The 19,168-nt window shown below is 50.7% G+C and overlaps 6 protein-coding genes across 6 annotated transcripts; 2 read left to right on the top strand and 4 right to left on the bottom strand.

Annotated features, from left to right (window-relative positions):
- The first annotated feature begins 1,444 nt into the window (after window positions 1-1,444).
- On the top strand, window positions 1,445-4,523 carry BDV27DRAFT_124421 (Zn(II)2Cys6 transcription factor). Its single transcript, XM_032066081.1, has 8 exons — window positions 1,445-1,675; window positions 1,744-1,866; window positions 1,936-2,222; window positions 2,296-2,837; window positions 2,885-3,158; window positions 3,208-3,386; window positions 3,443-3,626; window positions 3,678-4,523. Exons 1-8 carry the CDS (start codon window positions 1,587-1,589, stop codon window positions 4,121-4,123), a joined length of 2,124 nt encoding a protein of 707 aa, XP_031930140.1. The 5' UTR covers window positions 1,445-1,586; the 3' UTR covers window positions 4,124-4,523.
- Window positions 4,524-4,579: 56 nt separating this feature from the next.
- Window positions 4,580-6,130, bottom strand: BDV27DRAFT_80970 (NAD(P)/FAD-dependent oxidoreductase). Its single transcript, XM_032077653.1, has 2 exons — window positions 5,810-6,130; window positions 4,580-5,753 (listed from the first exon to the last, which is right to left on the bottom strand). Exons 1-2 carry the CDS (start codon window positions 6,014-6,016, stop codon window positions 4,668-4,670), a joined length of 1,293 nt encoding a protein of 430 aa, XP_031930139.1. The 5' UTR covers window positions 6,017-6,130; the 3' UTR covers window positions 4,580-4,667.
- Window positions 6,131-6,658: 528 nt separating this feature from the next.
- Window positions 6,659-11,009, bottom strand: BDV27DRAFT_170179 (putative pyrroline-5-carboxylate dehydrogenase). Its single transcript, XM_032075226.1, has 4 exons — window positions 10,913-11,009; window positions 10,050-10,858; window positions 7,929-8,401; window positions 6,659-7,876 (listed from the first exon to the last, which is right to left on the bottom strand). Exons 1-4 carry the CDS (start codon window positions 10,944-10,946, stop codon window positions 6,754-6,756), a joined length of 2,439 nt encoding a protein of 812 aa, XP_031930138.1. The 5' UTR covers window positions 10,947-11,009; the 3' UTR covers window positions 6,659-6,753.
- Window positions 11,010-11,406: 397 nt separating this feature from the next.
- BDV27DRAFT_143077 (FAD-linked oxidoreductase-like protein) lies at window positions 11,407-12,886 on the bottom strand (the record flags this gene model as incomplete). Its single annotated transcript, XM_032070046.1, has 2 exons — window positions 11,407-12,217; window positions 12,267-12,886. 2 exons carry the CDS (start codon window positions 12,884-12,886, stop codon window positions 11,407-11,409), a joined length of 1,431 nt encoding a protein of 476 aa, XP_031930137.1.
- Window positions 12,887-14,735: 1,849 nt separating this feature from the next.
- On the top strand, window positions 14,736-16,422 carry BDV27DRAFT_170175 (transmembrane amino acid transporter protein-domain-containing protein; the record flags this gene model as incomplete). The annotated part of the gene is made up of 5 exons (XM_032075225.1): window positions 14,736-14,936; window positions 14,989-15,193; window positions 15,305-15,496; window positions 15,552-15,943; window positions 16,000-16,422. The coding sequence occupies exons 1-5, from the start codon at window positions 14,802-14,804 to the stop codon at window positions 16,420-16,422; spliced, it is 1,347 nt and encodes a 448-aa protein (XP_031930136.1). The 5' UTR covers window positions 14,736-14,801.
- Window positions 16,423-17,449: 1,027 nt separating this feature from the next.
- On the bottom strand, window positions 17,450-18,003 carry BDV27DRAFT_170172 (uncharacterized protein). The gene is made up of 2 exons (XM_032075224.1): window positions 17,584-18,003; window positions 17,450-17,530 (listed from the first exon to the last, which is right to left on the bottom strand). Exons 1-2 carry the CDS (start codon window positions 17,946-17,948, stop codon window positions 17,500-17,502), a joined length of 396 nt encoding a protein of 131 aa, XP_031930135.1. The 5' UTR covers window positions 17,949-18,003; the 3' UTR covers window positions 17,450-17,499.
- Between the last annotated feature and the right edge of the window lie 1,165 nt (window positions 18,004-19,168).

Here is a 19,168-nt window from a genome sequence, read left to right as displayed (position 1 = left end):
TCGCCATAGTCCATACAAATTAACAATCTAGAGGAACTAATATATTCAAGTGGGTCCGCGGCAGTTAAAGCTCCCGAAAAGGAAGCCGAGACGGACATTTATGCTTTGCGATTGACATCTAAACCCACCTGCCTCGAGCCAATCATGTTCGTACTTCCCCTTGGCATCAGACACGTCGGGATCATGGATGCCCTCAACTAGCTCTGAACATCGTGATACACTGAGCGTGTAACCGGCTCTAAAGGTCAATGATAACGAGTAAAAGCATAAAAGAAGGATGAAACAAAAGACAAAGGAAATTGAAGCATGGGGCGAAGGGGAGACAAAAGAGATGATTAAAATATGGAGAATTATGGAGATCTCCCATCCTTAGATATACATATATATATGTATATATATATATACATAAAGGTTCAATAACAACACTTCTCTTCCCGACGCAATAGACCACTCGTATACTCAGACTGTGGCCTGACCAAATTACACGTCCAGTTAACTCTGGAACTATCATTCCTAACTAGAATATCCACCGCTCAAGGACATTGGAACGCTGGTATACTTGTGATATAGCAGAAGCCCAGTTGATCACGCTAGGCACCAATGCATCGCTACTGTGGAATCGAAGAGGCTGCTCCCTAATTTCATAGCTAGGTAATTCGGCCGGCTTTTTATATGTACGTAATTCTCGATAAGTTTATCTTGCTTCTCATGGTTCTCAGGAGTCATTGGCACTTTCAAAAGCCTTAAGGAAGTAGTAGTAGTAGAAGTTGGAGGATGTACGGAAACCGGGGAGAATCTCTCAGCCGCATCATTCTAGAAACAGCAACGGAAAAACGAAAGAAATGCTCGAAAAAACTCAATTAAATTAATGATGATCGCCGGTATGATTTCCTATTACTTAATTCATTGAAAAGTAATATAAACCCGGCAAAAGTGAAACTCTTTCGCAGGTAAGCTTTCCTCAGGCACACCTGGACACCTTGTGGCCTGGTCGGCAGGGCAGCCGGTGGTCAATGCCGAAGGTCGGAAGGGCAGCCGGTCGACGAGATCATGGGACTCTCGGCCACAGTCCAGCCCTCACTAGTTTCTTACTTCTGGGGTTCCACGTTACTAAGAGAAACTAATTATAACAATACTAGAAGATAATAAATTACGGAGTACGGAGTAGATAGCAAGATAACAAAAGATAAAGGGGAAAGGGAAAAAGGAAGAGAAAAAGAAACACACAAAAAAAAAAAAAAAAAGTTCAGAATAGTTCAGAATGTCTTTCTTGTTTACTGCTTACTGTTGAAGTAACCCTAAGAACAGTGATAGATTTTTTTCAAGGATTTACGAAGGTGCACGCATGACCTGACATAACGTTTATATAGAAGTCTGGACGGACATTCCAAATCTGGAGATGTTATCCCCTTGACCCACATCTAGAATATCTTTGGTTCCTACCCCGCATTAAGTTTGAGAGGCAAAAAAGTGGTTATCTCAGCCTGCATGACGGTTTGGACTAGTACGAAGAGATTCGCAGTACAACACACAGATCTCGAAAAAAAAAAAAAATTAGAATCGGGCAGGAAACTGCTCATTCAACCATGATCTCTGTAAAGCACAGGTCGCCTTCCAAATCCATGGAAGCCTCACATAATAAAGAACACCGCGTCAAGAAGCGCTCGTCTAATGCGTCAGTTGCTTCCTGTTCTCGGCATGCCATTTCGCCACATCTCGCTAACCCGAAGACCCTTACTATAGCTGCCAACGATGCCGAAGACAAAAGATCAAATGCTCGGGATCGCAGCCGTGCGACACTTGTAGCAAGCGCAAATCAACCTGCACGTTTGATGATCGGGACCAGAAGATTCTTGTTACCCGGGGGTGAGACGCCTTGGCTGCTCTCCTGTCCGTGCGAAAGCCGCAGCTAACCATAACCCTTGTTCTCCCCAGATACCTCGAAGACCTCCAGCGCAAGCTAGCACTCCTCAAAGGCGGCGAGGATGAAGTATACAGTCCGCAGAGTATGGAACAGGAGGTGCTCCGGCCGACGGAGGGTAAGGCGTCGCTGCCGGACGCAACCGGACGTGCCATCCAAAGCGATCCGATTCTAGGAGGCGACGAACTGGCCGTCGAAGGTGAACAGGAATGGGGTCAGAACCTCGAAGGCGCTTCACAATTAACAAACCCATTGTCGTCGGGTCCGTCGACGTTTATGGCGGCAGCATCCGGTCGAATCTGTAAGTTCTTTTGCCTCTATCGCCTCCCTTTCCCACCTTCGTTCGCAGGGCTGAACAGAAGCCTGTGGTGTAGTCTACCTAGGAACCTCGTCCAATTGGTCCTTCGCGAGAAAGATTCTGAGCATGACGCATGAGCATCTATACAACGCACCCTTGCCGACGGGGAGTCTCTACTTTGACGGGTCCGCATACGATCTGGGCTGGGAGGGCACGAGGACCACCGTGACCAACGATATTCCTATGGCGCCGCCCCTAGACTTCTCCATCTACCTCATCAACGCCGTCAAGTTCCATGCGGGTCAGTTGTTCCACCTCTTCGACGAGGATACCTTCATGGGGGGCTTGTATGCCTTCTACGAGAATCCAGAGCATCAGATGGCGCATTCGGGCTTGTGGTATATCCATTACTTGCTCATTCTGGCGTTTGGCAAGGCCTTTGTCGTGCAGCGCAATCAAGGGAGTCGACCGTCCGGCTGTGAGTTCTTTACCAAGGCGTTGCAGTTGCTGCCAGACACCACCAACCTCTGCCGAGATCCCATCGTCGCCACCGAGATTCTCTGCTGCATTGCACTGTATCTGCAATCGCTCGACTTTCGCAACTCGGCCCACAATTATGTAAGTCACGGGTCCTCCGCAGTACCGCAATGTCGTTAACCGTGTAGATTGGCCAAGCAGCGCGGATCGCCCAAGCCCAGGGAATGCACACCGATATGTCCGCGGAGCACCTAGGGGACGCCATCGTCCAGCGATGCCGTCGGATCTGGTGGACCATCTACATCCTCGATCGCCAGATGACCTCGTTGATGGGGTTACCGCAATCCATCCGCGACGATCAGCTGCATCACCAGCTTCCCTACTTCCCGGGATCGCCCCAGAAGGCGATCGCCCTCAGTATGCAAATCAAGGTGTGCCAGATCATGGAGGAAATCAACAGCAGTAAGTTGCTCAACAGACATGGTTATATGGCTTGTGCTGACGGTCCGAGGTGTCTATGGGCCGGATGGGCGTTTGAATCGGAATTTCCTGTTGCGAACGAAGAGTGCTCTCGCCAGCGCGGCCGAGTTGGTCACGGAGCTTCGGAAATGCTACGACTTGCGCTTGGACGAGTCCTCGATCAGCGGTGTATCCCGACTATCGGCGCACTTACATCTACTCTACCATCAGGTCTGACCCCTTTGCTCCTTCTGGTCCGGTGATGGCTTATTTCTGACGAGTCGCAGTGCATCGTGTTGGCCACCCGACCGGTGTTATTTTGCTTTTTGAAGATGCGAATCCAAACCACCGACAGTTCGCTCGAATCCCTGAACTCGTCGGCCAACGTACGCAAGCTGCTGCAGGTCTGCATCGACTCGGCGCAGCAAATCCTGAACATCCTCACCGTCCTCCAGCGGCAGAATCTCCTAGGTACGGACCCCTTCGCGGACTCCGGGGTGGGCACCGCTGACCGACGTCTAGACAGTTTCCTCCCGTTCGACCTCGAAGCCACATATACCGCCGCCGTAGTCCTGGTAACCGCCCCCGCCGCCGACGCGTCCCTGCTCGACGACTGGACTCCGTGGTTCCACAGCAGCGTCACGGTATTGGACGAGATGATCTCGCGCGGGAATCTGATCGCCGGGTTTCGCAAGTCCGAGTTGCAGCAATTGGCCGGGATGCTGAGCCATCTGTCCTCCGACGGAGTCGTTCACACTACCGACTTGGGCAGGAAGGGGGCGCAGCTCGATCGTATTATCTCCCGACTCCCCTCCCCGTCCACCCCGGATCGGGTGTTTGGGATTTCGGACATTCCCAATCTACATCCGGGACTGACGACGGCGGAGATCATGGCCGTGGCGGAGTCGATCGACACGGGGGATGTGGATTGGATTGCGCACGCGGTCACGGAGAATCACATCTGGTAGTTTTATGATTATTGTTATAGAAGCGATGATATCCCATAGAAATGAGACACGAATTACTTGCCAAGCAATGGACATGCGGAGGTTGTTCAACGACGTTCTCCGTCCTCTCTCGGTCTTTTTGAATACTTTTTTGAAGGTCAAAGTCGGGGAAAAGGCAAAGCGTTCGTTGCATCTTCCTGCACGTGATCCGGAAAGGCTGCCGAACGGGAGACCAACCGATCGGCAAGGTGTACCCTAGGTTTCAACACACACTCAATGATGGCACCGGTGCAGCTTTACGATTCATATCGACCCAAAATGAAACGAAATTCTTGGTCAACAAGGGGGTGTTCGTTTCTGTTCATCGGACACTACATAGGTACGTAGTTGCTATGTGAAGGGTTCGAAGCGCATGGGAGAGACGGTGTGAAAAATGATGATGTATATATATATATATATATAATTGTGATCTATGACCTTCTTTCCTATAAGATAGTGCAATCGCTTCAAGTACATCGTAAAATAGAGAACAGAAAGTTATAATAACAGTGCACGTACGAGACAATCAAAGCTTCGGCTTGCCAGGTTGAATATCTTTGAATTCCCTGGTCTGCCCGATCCGCCAACTGACTGCGTCGCCCCATTTGCCATTACCATTTTGCTGGGGTTCCTTCCAGCGCCAGCGCGGCACGGGCTGTTGCTTGTTGGGGGCCCCGAGGAAAGTTTTCACCCAGCTGCCGAACAGAGGGAACATCTTGAAACCATGCCCGGAGTCACCGGACAGCAGCACCACCGAGTTCGAGGTGTTCGGAACGTAGTCAATGATAAAGTCCGAGTCACTCGTGTCCGCGAACCAACAGAGGGACTTCCGCACCAATGGCCGGTTGGCCAATGTGGGGAGTGTGTGGGCCAGCAGTTGGCGGATCTTGGCTTCATCCTCCGGGGGCACGAATGCGCTGTCCGAGACGGAGGGGGCGTGCGAGACACCGGTGGCGGGATCCGTGTTGACGTATCCACCGCCCATGGGGCACAACTTCAAGAGCCGGGTGACGGGATCGGGCTCAAAGAAGAATCCCAGGTCGCGCGCGTAGGTGATGGGAATGCCCCGTAGCGCGGATGTCTCCTCCTCTGTGAGGTGAACGTGTGCGACCGACCACGACTTGGCCACGACTTGGGATCCGATGGCCGGCACTAGTTTGGCGGCTGCAGCTCCGGCCGCGACGATCACAAGCTCTGCGGGGTGGAACTGTCCGTTCTTCGTTCGGATGCCAGTGCTCTTGCCATCCTTGTAGGTCACTTCGGCGACAGCGCCATGCTGCGCGCCCAGGAAGAAGCGGACACCCGCCTTCTGGGTCGCCTGGTACACAGCCTTCAAGGCATTTCCAGAATGCGCGTAGCCATCAAACGTATTGAGGTATCCATTCCAGCCGGGGAACTGGCCGTCATACTGCCAGAACCGTTGCCGGATCTCGTTATCTTTCTCGAGGGGTACGACATGTTGTCTGAGCTCGGGGTGGTCGTTGGCGGCGGCTTGGAACCGTTTGAGCGTGTCAACCGCTCTCTCGGGGGCTGTCCCCGAGACACAGTGGAGGAAGCCTGTCTGGTGGAAGTGTGGGGCGAAGAGGGGAGTTTTCCACAGGGCGATCGCTTGCTATTCTGGGTTAGAAGGAGGGTAAAACGGGCAGATGGGGCACTGGAGTGACCAACCATGGTCAGGTCCGTGTAGAACGGATCTTCATACTCGGCGCGCACAATCTTGTTCAGGTCATTGGCAGCTGAGGGGCGAGGAGGGATCTGGTCATCTTGTTCAAAGACGGAGATGTTGTTATAGCCATCCCGGACCAGATGGAGGGCCGTCGAGAGGCCGAAGGCACCGCCTCCGACGATGGCAATGGGCGTAGATTTGGAAACCATGACGGTCAATTCGTAGAATTCGTGAAGGCTGTCTCCTATTCACCACTATCGAGAGTGTGATCCGTTCTTATATATACATGCAAGCTGCCCCAGAACTACCGGGAAGGACGTGAATGCCCGGGAACGTTGCCGGTCAAGGGCCAGATAGCGATAGCCCAGACTCTCTCCCGATAACAGCTTGGATGCGGGGGATTCCACACCGAGCCCCACTTATAGCTTATCGCCCCATATCAATATCAATCCTCGGGATGCATGCCGATGAGGGGTTGCCACCATACATCGTGTGGTTCTATGGTTGTGGTGTGTTCCTTGCCGTGCCTGGTGGATGCGGTGTGAGGGTTTTGATGCAGCATGGGATCGTGTGATGTCCTTTATTGGGAAAAAAGTTACAGGCATAGTATCCAGACACATAATATTTGATTTTAATTGGCCAATTGAGGATGAGAGAGAAAGATACACACACACACACACACACATACATACAGAGGGAGGAAGAGAGAGAGAGAGAGAGAGACAGAGAGACGAGGAAATCCTCTCTTACAGACTCAAGATTATAACTCCATTGTAATATAGGTAAAAATTAAACAGCTTACGAGTTTACGGGTTTGTTGGTGATATACGGAGAAATATGCAAAATAAAATTAAAAATGTGAACAACGTAAAATTTTGAAAACGATCTAAACTATATATACATCTTTCCCTTCATAAGATTGAAATTCATGGAGTCATGACAGTTTCTAGTGGTTGCTAGGGTAGGTGAAGCCATCAATGGGGAAGAACTCCTCCTTGATCATTCTGGGGCTGGTGAAGCGGCGCAAGTTGTCGGAGCTACCAGCCTTGTCGTTGGTACCACTGGCACGAGAACCACCGAAGGACTGTTGTCCGATCAGAGCGGCAGTGGTCTTGCAGTTGATGTAGAAGTTACCAGCGGAGTAGCGCAGAGCATCCTCAGCTTCACGGATCACACGGCGATCCTTGGCGAAGACAGCACCGGTGAGCGCGAAGCCGCCACCCTGCTGATCGGCCGTCTTCAGGATAGAGCTCCACTCGGAGTCAGGGTAGACATAGATGGCCAAGACGGGTCCGAAGATCTCCTGGTTGAACAGGGAGTGGTCGAGAGTGTGGGCCTGGTAGACAGTGGGGTTCACGTAGTAGCCAACCGAGTCATCGTAGGTACCACCAGCCAGTAAGGTGAGGTTGGGGTCCTTGTTGCTGGCATCGATGATCGACTTAATCTTGTTGAAGGAGTTGCGGTGGATGACAGGGCCCATGAAGGCCTCAAAGTCCTTGTCGGGGCTGCCGATGGTGATTTCCTTGACACCAGCCTTCAGAGCCGTCAAGAACTCCTCGGCACGGCTCTCAGGGAGGTAAACACGGGAAGTGGCCGAGCACTTCTGGCCTTGGTACTCGAAAGCACCGCGGATGGTGTGGTTGACCGCGCTGGTGATGTCCGCGGTGTTGTGGATGAGGTGGAAGTTCTTGCCGCTGGTCTCGCCGACCACACGAGGGAACTCCCGGTAGGTCTTGTTCGCGATACCCTCGCCGATCTTGCCATAGATGCTACGGAAGACGTCGGACGAGCCGATGAAGTTCAAGCCAGCAAAGTCGCGGTGAGAGAGAGCCACGCTGGTGACCTCTTCGGCATCACCGGGCACAAACTGCACAACATCTGGAGGCAGACCAGCCTCGAGCAGAATCTTGTAAACCAAGTTGCTAGCGTAGATGCCGGATGGCGAGGGCTTCCACACGACCACGTTACCCATCAAGGCCGGAGCCGAGACCAAGCTGCCACCCAATGCGGTGAAGTTGAAGGGTGAGACAGCGTACACGAATCCCTCAAGGGCTCGGTATTCCATGCGGCTACACGAGTTAGCTAGGCACTTCTCTCTCAATTGCGCCGGGCAGTACATACCTCCACATGCCATCAGTGCCCCGGGTGGGCTGCTTCTCCATCAATTCCGCCGCCCAGTTGCAGTTCTGACGGAAGAAGTCTGCCAACTCGGCCGCGGCATCGATCTCACCCTGCCAGACATTCTTTCCCTGACCCAGCATGGTCGCAGCAATCAACTCATACCGGTATTTGCCCGTGGCCAACTCGGCCGCCTTCATGAAGATCGATGCGCGATCGACGAAGGGAGTCTCCTCCCAGCTCTTCTTGGCCTTGAGAGCCGATTCTATGGAAGCAGCGACCTGCTCCTTGGAGGCAAGGGGGTAGTTGGTGAAGGTAGTAGCATGCTCTGAAGGCATCGGTTGATCCACCGACTTGGAGACATTCTGTGCCACACCGTTGTAGTAGACTTCACTCTTGACGGGGAGTTGAGACCGGAGCTCCTTCAAGGCTGCTTCTACCTTGGCGCGCTCGGGAGAGCCTCGTGTGTAGTGTGGCTACGACCAAAATACATTAGTCGCGAACAAATAGGAAATAGAAATTGAAACTGTGTGATTCCTTTTGCACTCACGTTGGGTTCATTTCTGGCATCGGGGAGTCTGAAAGGCATGGTCGCCTTGGTGCGGATTTGCAAAGTCGCACTGGGGAAGGGTCGCAAACTGCGCGCAGAGGAGCGCGCAGTGTTGGACAGTCTCATGGAAAGCATCTTAGTAGAAGACATGATTGATTGAGGTGAGGAGGATGAGAGTGAAAGCCAGAACAGCAATTCGAAGCTGCGGGCAAGCTTCTTATGAATTGGAGATTTCGGAAAAGCATCCGACGCTAAGTCTGGGGTTTCCCCACGCCACCCATTGATAGCTATCATGCACCGTCGGGAGGGAAGCCGAATGTCCGTCTGTCTGGATACGTGTGACCGATGATAGAGAAGACTATTACTCATGGAAGCAAGCGCAATCAAGTGCCCCTCCTCTCTCGGCCGGTTCGCCCTCTTTCTCGCTCGATCAAGGGTGCTCATCCGGTTGAGGAAAGGATACGATGGCGACCACCAAGGGAACAACTATTGAGGAAAACAGAACAATGAGCTACACGGCATCACAGACCCTCCATGGCGATTGGAGCAGCTCCGTCGCGGGGAGACTCGCCGGAGACTTGACTGCTGCTGCAGTTTCGGCCTCATTGATCGCGCCGACGGTGACCATCATTGATCGGTATGTTGGGATGGACAATGGTCGACTTGGGACCGGTCGCTGATCAAGAACCTCCAGAGCCCTGGTCGAACGAGCCTCGTCCGACAGACCCCTTCTTCAAAGCCTTCGTACTCACACGATTGCTGCTCTGAAACGACCGGGCGCATTTGTTTTCTCGCGCCCATATGGTCTTATGTGGACCTTATATGGAGCTACTTATGCGGTCGCCAATGGAACAGAAACGATCACAAAAGAGATTTGCCCAGCCAGAGTTGACCCGATTACATTTGCAACGACGTTCATCGTCAATGTCCCTCTTGGTGTCTGGAAGGATATCCGATTTGCGCAGCTCTTCGGAAGTCGTATCGAATCGAGTGCAAAGGATGCTCTTAAGGTGTCTAGCAAGATCGCCTCCAAAGCCGCAACGGCGACCTTCCTTCTCCGCGATGGAGTCACAATTTTTGGTTCCTTCACCCTGGCCTCGTGGTGCTCGTCGATGATTCCCGATAGTCTCGCCTCCCAGCCGAGTTCAAAGATGGTTATCACACAGATCCTTGTACCGGTCTTGTCGCAATTGGTGGCTACTCCTTTACATCTCCTCGGCCTCGATCTATACAACCGCCAGTCGGGGGTCTTATGGGCGGATCGAGTCGCTACCATTCGAAAACATCTACCATCTGCCACAGTCATTCGCTGTGTTCGGATTATTCCAGCCTTTGGATTTGGCTGTTTGACGAATATTGGCTTACGAGAGTTCTTTCATGAACAGTGTGATTGATCTGTAGCTATTGAAAATCGATGACGGTAATACCCATAGAAATCAAGCAATATATAGAACAAATAGCATGAGAAATGAGTTAAATTAAATTGATAATCAATTTTCATTACTTCTATAAATTCGCTACTCTCTAGTATCATTCAAATGACGGGTGCCGTCCATAAGGCGCGCAATGGTGACGGCTTCTCGTAAGGCTCTCCCGATATGACCGCGCACCCCGGCCTCCTCCATAACCATCAAACCTCCAATGGTACACCCTTCAGGCGACGTACCCTGATCTCTCAGGACGGCCGGATGCATTCCATTTTGCATAAGGGCTGCGCTTCCGGTCATCGCCTGAACTATCATGGTCCGTGCCAGGTCCCTCGGCACGCCAACCGCCACGGAGGCATCAATCATCGCGTCGACGATCACGGCAAAGAATGCGGGAGTTGATCCGGCCACCGCCGTCGTTGCATCCATCAGAGTTGGAGGGATGTGGACTGTCTTTCCCAGGTTTTCAAAGACCGCATCTGTGATCTTCTGGTAGTGTTCGGGAACCTCTGGATCTGAGATCTCAATGGCTGTGAGACCCTGCGAGACTGATGCAGCGATATTCGGCAACGTGCGCACCACCCACGCCCGACCTTCGGCATTGCTGCTTGTCGTCGGACTACCATACAGGGTGGTCTCAAGCCTCTGCCGGGTCCAGCCAGCAGCGACGCTGATGAGGAGCTTGTTCGATAAGGCCTCGCTGAGGCCAGGAGTTGATAGCACCTTTTCAACGACAGCGGGGTCCACACCCAAAACTACAACATCCGCCTCTTGAACAGCCTTGATGTTGTCTCGGGCAATCGTCAAGCTTTGCGAATGGTTGGAGAATTTCGCACTCAATCGCGCCTCGGATTCTTGACTCCGGACACAGGCGATGAACCGGGTGAAAGGCGCGCTCCCCTCTTTGTCTTTGGGACCATCGACCAAGCTCTTCAGAATAGCGCCGCCCAAGTTGCCTAGGGAATGGTTAGTAAAAATTGCTATGGTCACACCGAAGACATGTTACCTACCGCAGCCCAGAATACAAAGCGTAGAATTCGCCATTTTGCTCAAGATTGAATAGTAGAAAAATTTTTTTTCTGTGCTGTTTGTTTGTTTGTCTTCAACAACAGAGGACTTTTCAATTTGAAGAGAGTAAGTAAGTAAGTATCAAGATAGTGGTGGGGTTGCAGCAGACGGAATGTTGATCTGGTGGAGTTCAAGTCGGACGGACTTCCGAACCGATAAGATAAACTGACGGCTTTACACCCCGAACCACGGAATTCTGGGACGACTCGAGTACCCCTCAATTATGACGCTTTATCGGTGGTTCCTCTGGTTTTATGATGAATCAATCCCACAAGGGAGGAAGGGAGGTAGAAATCTTAGGTGACTTGTGGGCCACTAGGGCAAGCTAAGCGACAATACAGTCTATGGCTACTGGCAGTGAAATGAAAACAGATGGTTTTTTTTTTTGAAGTCATGATAATCGTAAAATATATTTCTTTCTAAAATATAGTATAGCCTACGTCGAGAACGTAAAAAGGGATTTCAGTCTTCTTCCAACCTCCGACTTTAATGCCCGATATTCATCCTGTGTTCTTGACACAGCATCACGGTTCTCAATGGCGCGGCGGAGGAGATATGCCAGACACTCCCCCATTCCACCCCACGTGGAGCATTTGTAGACTTGAGGAGACCCATCAGGTCCCTTCAATTGTAGCAGACTAAAGCTGACATCGTCCGACATACCGTGCAGCTGGGCGAAGCCAACCGGCACAGTGGGCAACTTGGCGGCGAGGCGCTGCTGGTGTAGATGGTGAGCAGCCATGACACTTTCCTTGTTGTGGCTGGCGAGGAAGAGGTTCACGGAGGGAAAGGGGCGGCCGTTACTGGCGCCAAATTCTCCCAGCTCCTGGCGCAGTGCACCCTGTGCAATAGAGTTATAGGCGTCATCAGTGTTCTGTTTCGTGTCGTGAATCAAAGATCGATCGTCGGAGGCCATATAGGCGCCTCGTACAAGCTTGAGTCCAAGAGTGAATCCTTCCTCACTAGCAGCAGTGAGATGAGTGGCCAGAGTAGTTGGGGTACTCTTGAGATAAGCCTGGTAGGTATTGTAAACGAGTGCGTATCCATCCCGGTTGTACTTGCGCTGGAGATCAATGGTCACACGTGCGATTCCCTTCTGGAAATGTTGGGATTCAGCGTCAATGAGAATGCGAGCGCCTTTGGCTTTGCACTTTTCGGAGATTTCTTCCAATGCTTCGATCATCTGTACAGGGGGCAGTTCGCCGGCAGCGAAAGCTTCCGTCACGGCGGGTCCGGCGCCAGTTAACCTGAAAAGTCAGCAATACGTTGGGCACGAGGTTGTGAGGGATCACATACTTCATAGCCAAATAATCATCTTCACCGAGCAGGTCGACTGTCTTTACTGTGCCCTCGCGCCAAGCCTCGATATGCTCACAATGTCCCGTGCCGTTTGCCTGGTCCGTGGTGACACCAAGGCCGTGTTGACTCTTGGTGGAATGATCGAAAACAGTTTCCTTTGCGTATGTGAGGAGCGTACCCCGAAAGCCCAGATCCTTGAACATCTGCACGGTGGCTTGGGTCTCCCGGCCATTTTCACCAGCGCAGAATTGCTTGTAAAACGTCCATTTGAGGATGGTGTGAAGAATGATATTGCGGTCTACGTTCAACAAAAGGCCATTGCCTGACTTCGACAGGAGGGATAGAATCGAAAGAGACGGTTTGAGGAGGTATGGTTTGGACGTGATAGCAGCCACCAGCAAGGATCGGAGTAACATGCTGGTGGGCAGAGCTGACAGAGGAGGCGGAAGGGTGGCATTGGGGGCACTCTTGGTTTCAGCCAACACTGAAGTCGACACGGAGCGCACTCTTAGTCGGCATTTGCCAACATTATTGAGCTGTGTGCCTACTCCACATCGTGATGTGAAGGTTCCTAGGGTTGCGAGTGGCGCGGCTTTGCCGGAATGTATAATAACCATTGCTTGGTATGTTTCGTCGGATAGCTGGACCAAGCAATAGAGAGATTATCCAGCAAGATTCTATAGTGATGTTTCTCTGTCTCCTGATAGCTAAGTACTCTATATATACATATACGGCCTCCTTGCTTATCCACTAATTTGAAGAACCATGGTCTCATGATACTCTATCGGCTGGCCTCCCGGGGTAAGGGATCTGGACAAAAGCTGGTGACCCCGCGGGGTCATTGATAAAGAAGCCAAACCACGGTTCTGACCCACGGATACGTGCGACATGACTGGGGCAATTCCCCGGTACCGAAGGGAAGCTCTCCCGTAGATGCGTCTCTCATATCGGTCTCCCACGCCGAGCTTGCTCGTAGTAACTGGACTCTGCATCTTTCATCGGATTACACTCTATAGAACCAATTGAACACGAGATACGCAGCCCCCAAACCTGTCAGGTGACCATTATCTTGGTTATCTCCTTCTCAATGTCTTACTCTACGGAGAAGACACGCGATAGAAGACGGAACTACAACCGGGAAACCTCATCGGGATGTTGTTACAAAGATGCCGATCGATGTAATCTCTCTGGATGGCATATTTTAAGTCTCTTAGTCATCGCAGGGACATTTAACTATTATACAACTTACATCTATGATACAGGCCCTCGACGTTGTAATACCATCAAATATCATGAGATCACGAGTGATTGCACACCCCGAATATGATTTGGTTCACAGGTTCACAGGTTCAGTTCTCCCATGAGGAATGCATCTTCTTCTTCCAGTCACGCCTATGAACCTTGGGGCAGTCGCTTTCGAGCCCGTTGACCATTGCGTCGACGATAGGGGTCCACCACCCCTTCTCCCCGTGGTATCCACAAGCATCATCCCTTGATAAACACTTTTTTTTTGGCCGGGCCGCGATAAGCACGGATTTTACTGCCATATTGGGATACCGTAGTAATGAGTTCTAATGAATTCTTATCATCTGGAGCTCTCCCGATCTCGTGCAGCTGATACCGGTATGGCTTTCCGTTGTGTGTGGACATATAATTGCTTTGTATTTCGATGATAACAACAACTCGAGTTTCTTCTAACTATGACCAATAGTAACACTATCTCGAGGTGTAAGTGTCGAGCATTTTTCGCACCCGTTGGTAAAAGAAAAGTTCGGTGGTTTCTTGGCCACCATCATTTTCCTACCGCGTCTGGTAAAGAAATCCGGACCGTCCGCTACTTGGCCTACGGACGTCTATCCGACTGAGGTTGAAACAAGCGCCAATGCTGATTGAAACCCAAAGAGCTTAATGGCCCGCTAGTTTCCATTGCTAACTAACTCCATGAATATATGAGGATCACCACGGTACCACGCAATTGCTCCCCAAATGCCCCGACGGGGTGTAGGTCAGAAGAACGGAACCTCCGGATGCGAGGTATTCAGCGTCCAGAAACATCATTTGAGGTCTTGCTCTGGCTGGAGATAACGGGCTCCACCACTGTGACGTCTCCCCCGCAAGTCTTTTGGCGATTACCAGGAGAAGGTGGACCACGGATGCCTTCCCGGTGCCCAGTCAACCGCCGAATTATCTGCGACCTTGATCATCGGCTGCGTACCCGATGGTCGATCTTATCCACGAAGTGGGTATGGGGTTTGCGGGGAAATCTCGATATGACGATAAGGGGATTCTGTTATGTATGCTTTTCAGAGCATTGAGGCTTCATATTCTATCAGTGGCTGTGTCATGTCAGCCCAGCCCGACGCTATCAGACACAGGCCCGCTCTGCTTGCTCAAATGAAGCGATGATAACGACGGACTGCGCTAAGCCAAGCTAACGGGGATGAAACACAGGTTTAAAAAGGCACCAGCGTCCCACTTCTACGTTGGGACTCTGAACTCCATTTTAGCGCTGGTTCGCACATATTCCCCACGATGTTGAAAACCAAAGAAGACCCTAACGAGCTGGCTCCAGTGCCTTCCCAGGCCGGGGAAGTCCGGGATGTGCCCACCTATGTTACCGATGATGTGTTTGGCGAAGTCACCGAGAATGGTCCCAACTATCGTAATGTACGCACCTTCCCAAAGGCGCCATCTCGTACACAGACTGACTCTCTGATAGGTAGGATGGATAGGAACCGTCGCGCTCATGATGAAGTCTCAGATTGGCCTGGGGGTCCTTTCCATTCCAACCGCCTTTGATACACTAGGAATTGTCCCCGGTATCGTCTGCCTATTAGCTATTGCAGTGATCACGACCTGGTCGAATTACATGATCGGTGCTTTCAAACTCCGTCATCGTTCGGTCTTTAGTATCGACGACGTTGGTGCGATCATTTTTGGCCGTGTTGGTCGTGAGTTTCTGGGGGCTGCCTTTTGCCTTTGTATAAACTAGCCTGCCCACGTATAGTGGAAGCCACTTGCTGATAGTGTATTAGATTGGATTTTTGTGTCTGGCTCCGGCATGCTCAGTCTCTCCATCGGTCTGAACGCGGTCTCCACGCATGGGGTATGTACTGCGGTGTTTGTGGCCGTTGCTGCTATCCTCGGATTCATGTTCTCCAGCATTCGGACCCTTGGCCATATCACTTGGCTGGCGTGGATTGGGCTTGTGTGCATTCTGACCGCAAGTAAGCCTTTTCTTCCCCTTCCAATCCCGTGGCTCTTGTCTGACAACCTGACCAGTTCTCATGGTGACTATCGCTGTTGGGGTTGAGGAACGGCCCGCGTCTGCACCGAAAGATGGCGTCTGGGTGTCCGACTTCAAAATTGTCAACAACCCGGGCTTCAGCGAGGGGATCACGGCGGTGTCATCGTTAGTCTTTGCATACTCGGGCACGCCCGGATTCTTCAATATCGTATCGGAGATGCGTGATCCTCGTCATTATACTCGCTCGCTGCTCATCTGTCAGGCAGGAGTGACCGCGGTTTACATTACGATCGGCTGTGTAGTCTACTATTACTGCGGGTCGTATGTGGCTTCCCCAGCCCTTGGTTCCGCTGGGCCGACGATGAAAAAGATCTCTTACGGCTTTGCCTTGCCGGGGTTGCTAGTCACGACCACCCTGGTCACCCACGTAATACCATTTGCAGATAGATCCCCTGTACGCTGCATGCACTAACGGCTCCGTAGATCCCGGCAAAATACATCTTTATCCGCATCCTCCGCGGTTCCAGACATCTGACAGCTAACTCGCTGATCCACTGGGGAACATGGCTCGGCTGTACCTTTGGAATCACTCTAATTGCCTATGTGATAGCGAGCGCGATCCCCGTCTTCAATAGCCTCGTCTCGCTTATCGGTGCCTTGCTAGGAACCCTCATGTCGTTTCAGCCCATGGGTTGTATGTGGCTGTATGACAATTGGAGCAAAGGTAAACAAGAAAGGTCTCCCCGGTGGATGTTCATGGTCTGCTGGAGTGTCTTTGTGGTCGTGATTGGCACATTTCTTATGGTTGCTGGTACCTATGGATGCATTGTGAGTGTCATTGATACCTACAATGCATCTGGTGGGTCAGCCGCTTGGTCGTGCGCTGACAACTCGAACTCAACATGATTCCTCTGAGTGAGATTGCGGCTGTCTGGTTGGGACATCCGTTTACGAGTTCAAGGTATAGATATAGATGATTCGATGTGTCAACAAATTTGGTGTAATCTAGAGCGTAGGTTCACACCTCTAACGTGTAAAGGTGGATACCTCTGGCTTTTTGCATAAAAGGCGCAATACTAGAACTAGAAAAACATAGTGTTAACATAGAAGAAAAAAGGAAAAAGGAAAGAAAAAAAAAAAAAAAAAGGAAAGAAAAAGAAAAAGTTCAAAATATGTCTGATTATGTCATCAGATTTCAAAGTCCCCACTGGCCAAGTCTGATATATTATTCTTCGTAGTGATAGTACGGACAGCCTGATAGGGTGTCCTCCACACGGATACTCCGTAACCAATACTTCAGGTGGATCTTATTTGCTCCGGACAGAGTATGGAGTACGTAAATACTAAACTCTTGCCCCATATACACACACTATCACATGCTCCCATCCAGGTGGAAGCATGTCAGAATTTGATTGTGGAGGGCATGGAATCCGTGTCACCATCTACACGTCTTCAATTGTCTCTCGAACCCTAATGTCAAGGTCTACTATACCATATAAATTAAGAATAGCCCCAGAAGATCAATCTCCTATGTCGTTATCTATACACTATCTGATCCAAGCTAATACGTGACCAATACTAACTATTTTGAAATTGTCTATTGTCGTCCCTGTTCAGTCGTAGCATCCCGAGCTAGGAGTGCTTCGGCCTTTGGGTAGTCGGCAAAAAGCTACAGTCTTCTTCATGCTCTGTAGTTTGAGCATTTAAGTTTGCGTCAAAGTGTCAACCAGAGGCAGAATCATCGGTGGTCTTAAATCATATATAAAAGCACGTTTGTTGAACATATCGGATTCAACTCTAGATCAATGTGTAAACTCAACTAGTCACCAGCCCAGAACAACCAGAAGCTCAAACGTGAACCACCATCTCAACCTGATACATCTCCCCGAACTACCCCCCAAAGTCTCCCTCGAGCCTCCTAAATACCAGTATTTGGCACTCTGATGATATTGTCTTCAGTACATCATTACGTGGACCTGGGATCTAGACCCAACAGGCACCACCAGGTGTCGCTCTGGAAATCATAAATTAGCCCCAACCGTCTCTTGTCCTAGTGGTAAAACTCACTGTGGTGCCCAGCCATCATTAGTGCGGTCAGAACCACCCGCAGGACAACTATCGACGATCTTCTTGAGCAACTTCTTGCACTGGTCGATGGAGAGGACCTTATCACCCGAGTTGTCGTTTTTCATCCACAGATTAACATTCTTCGGATCATAATCGACCTCAAGGCACTGTTTCACCTCTTGCCCGCCTTTAAACGTGGAAGGGGCAATGTTATTACACCATTTGTCGATTCCATGCGCGGCTGCACTTCTTGCCGCTTCGTGACTCCAGTACCAATTGCCACCATAAGGGCAATCCGGCTCACCCAAGATAAGGGTAGGGAATGCAAGCACGGCAGCGAGAACGGGGAGAGCTTGAAAGCGCATATTGGTAGAAGCAACGGAAGAATAGTTTCAAGGAAAAAAAAATGCAAGAGAGGATTTGATTGTTTTGGGGGGGGGGGACAAAGCTGAGTATGGATTGAGAAGGAAGGACTGTTGAGAGACTTTTATATCCTTTCCTTGAAAACGCCAAGCAATATTTTTCAAGTCATGGCCTCGCAGCTGATTCTGTGAGCCCGTGTATCGCTGTCCATACCATGTTAGACCAAAAGCCAACATCAGTTCCGAATATCCTCGAAAACACAACCCATATAGGATGATCGTCCTCAGGCCTTGACACAGCCCGCCCTTGCGCAGAGGATGCCATGCCTGTCAAGCTATACGTTACAGTATTCTAAACATATGTCACATATATTCCCATAGCAATATCTATATATGACAGTAATAATACGTAAAATATGATTCTGGCGCGATGGTGCTCTCAAGATCTACACGGGGCCAAGTTTGGGGGCCCATAAACCCCGGCAGGAAAACATGAACATTCAACCACTAACAGGCCCGACATAATCTAGGAGATGTCTTACATCGCCGTTCTGCGGAAACGAAGCGTGTATGCCAACCCTACAGATACTAGATCTGCAGTGAAATAACACTTTGAAGTATAGTTAATGCTGGGGGCCTTACCTTAGGTTATCCAAGTGCCTAACCGATCAGGCGTCCCAACTGAGCGGCAACGCTGGAATTAATTAAACTGCGGGGAGCCTGCTGCTGAAGATCTCACGACCGGAATCCTAAGCAAGAATCCGGTTTGAGCGAAGCAATTATATTTGTTATCTTTTCAGGTTCAGAAGAGACGATAAGGGGTTTATCTTTAGACACCGAAAATCCAGCAAACAGACTCTTGTCGTTTTTCTATACACGCTGAACAAGTTATACATCCCTCTACTCCATTTGGTCTGCATTTGACACCAAGGATATAATAGATCATGATTTACTACGCTATAGCTCGGCTAATATCACCAGTAGTAGAGTTGGAGCAAAGACGCTAAGGCAGGGCAGTGCTCGCACTCCGCCATCTATTCGCAGTCCCTTTCCGTCTATCATGCTCGAAAATAGGTCTAACTCTGCAGGCCGATGGTGGCCACATGCCATCGCGCTGCTTCCGTTATCGAATTAGGGGGAGAATAGAGCCTACGACGATCTACCAAGCTGTATCCACCACGTCCACGCCAACAACCAGGCTATGGAGAAGGATGCGGGAGAGG

Source organism: Aspergillus caelatus, assembly GCF_009193585.1.
Source record: "Aspergillus caelatus strain CBS 763.97 unplaced genomic scaffold BDV27scaffold_41, whole genome shotgun sequence".
Classification (NCBI taxonomy): Eukaryota; Fungi; Ascomycota; class Eurotiomycetes; order Eurotiales; family Aspergillaceae; genus Aspergillus; species Aspergillus caelatus.
This window is presented reverse-complemented; position numbering and strand designations above follow the sequence as displayed.

Coding starts and splice junctions, on each gene's coding strand:
- BDV27DRAFT_124421 (XM_032066081.1), top strand. CDS start 1,587: ATGATCTCTGTAAAGCACAGGTCGCCTTCCAAATCCATGGAAGCCTCA. Junction 2,223..2,295: donor GGCAGCATCCGGTCGAATCT/GTAAGTTCTTTT, acceptor CCTGTGGTGTAG/TCTACCTAGGAACCTCGTCC. Junction 2,838..2,884: donor GCAACTCGGCCCACAATTAT/GTAAGTCACGGG, acceptor TTAACCGTGTAG/ATTGGCCAAGCAGCGCGGAT.
- BDV27DRAFT_170172 (XM_032075224.1), bottom strand. CDS start 17,948: ATGCGCTTTCAAGCTCTCCCCGTTCTCGCTGCCGTGCTTGCATTCCCT. Junction 17,531..17,583: donor AATGATGGCTGGGCACCACA/GTGAGTTTTACC, acceptor TATGATTTCCAG/AGCGACACCTGGTGGTGCCT.
- BDV27DRAFT_80970 (XM_032077653.1), bottom strand. CDS start 6,016: ATGGTTTCCAAATCTACGCCCATTGCCATCGTCGGAGGCGGTGCCTTC. Junction 5,754..5,809: donor TCTACACGGACCTGACCATG/GTTGGTCACTCC, acceptor AACCCAGAATAG/CAAGCGATCGCCCTGTGGAA.
- BDV27DRAFT_170179 (XM_032075226.1), bottom strand. CDS start 10,946: ATGGCGAATTCTACGCTTTGTATTCTGGGCTGCG. Junction 10,859..10,912: donor GCTTTGTATTCTGGGCTGCG/GTAGGTAACATG, acceptor ACCATTCCCTAG/GCAACTTGGGCGGCGCTATT. Junction 7,877..7,928: donor GGCACTGATGGCATGTGGAG/GTATGTACTGCC, acceptor TAACTCGTGTAG/CCGCATGGAATACCGAGCCC.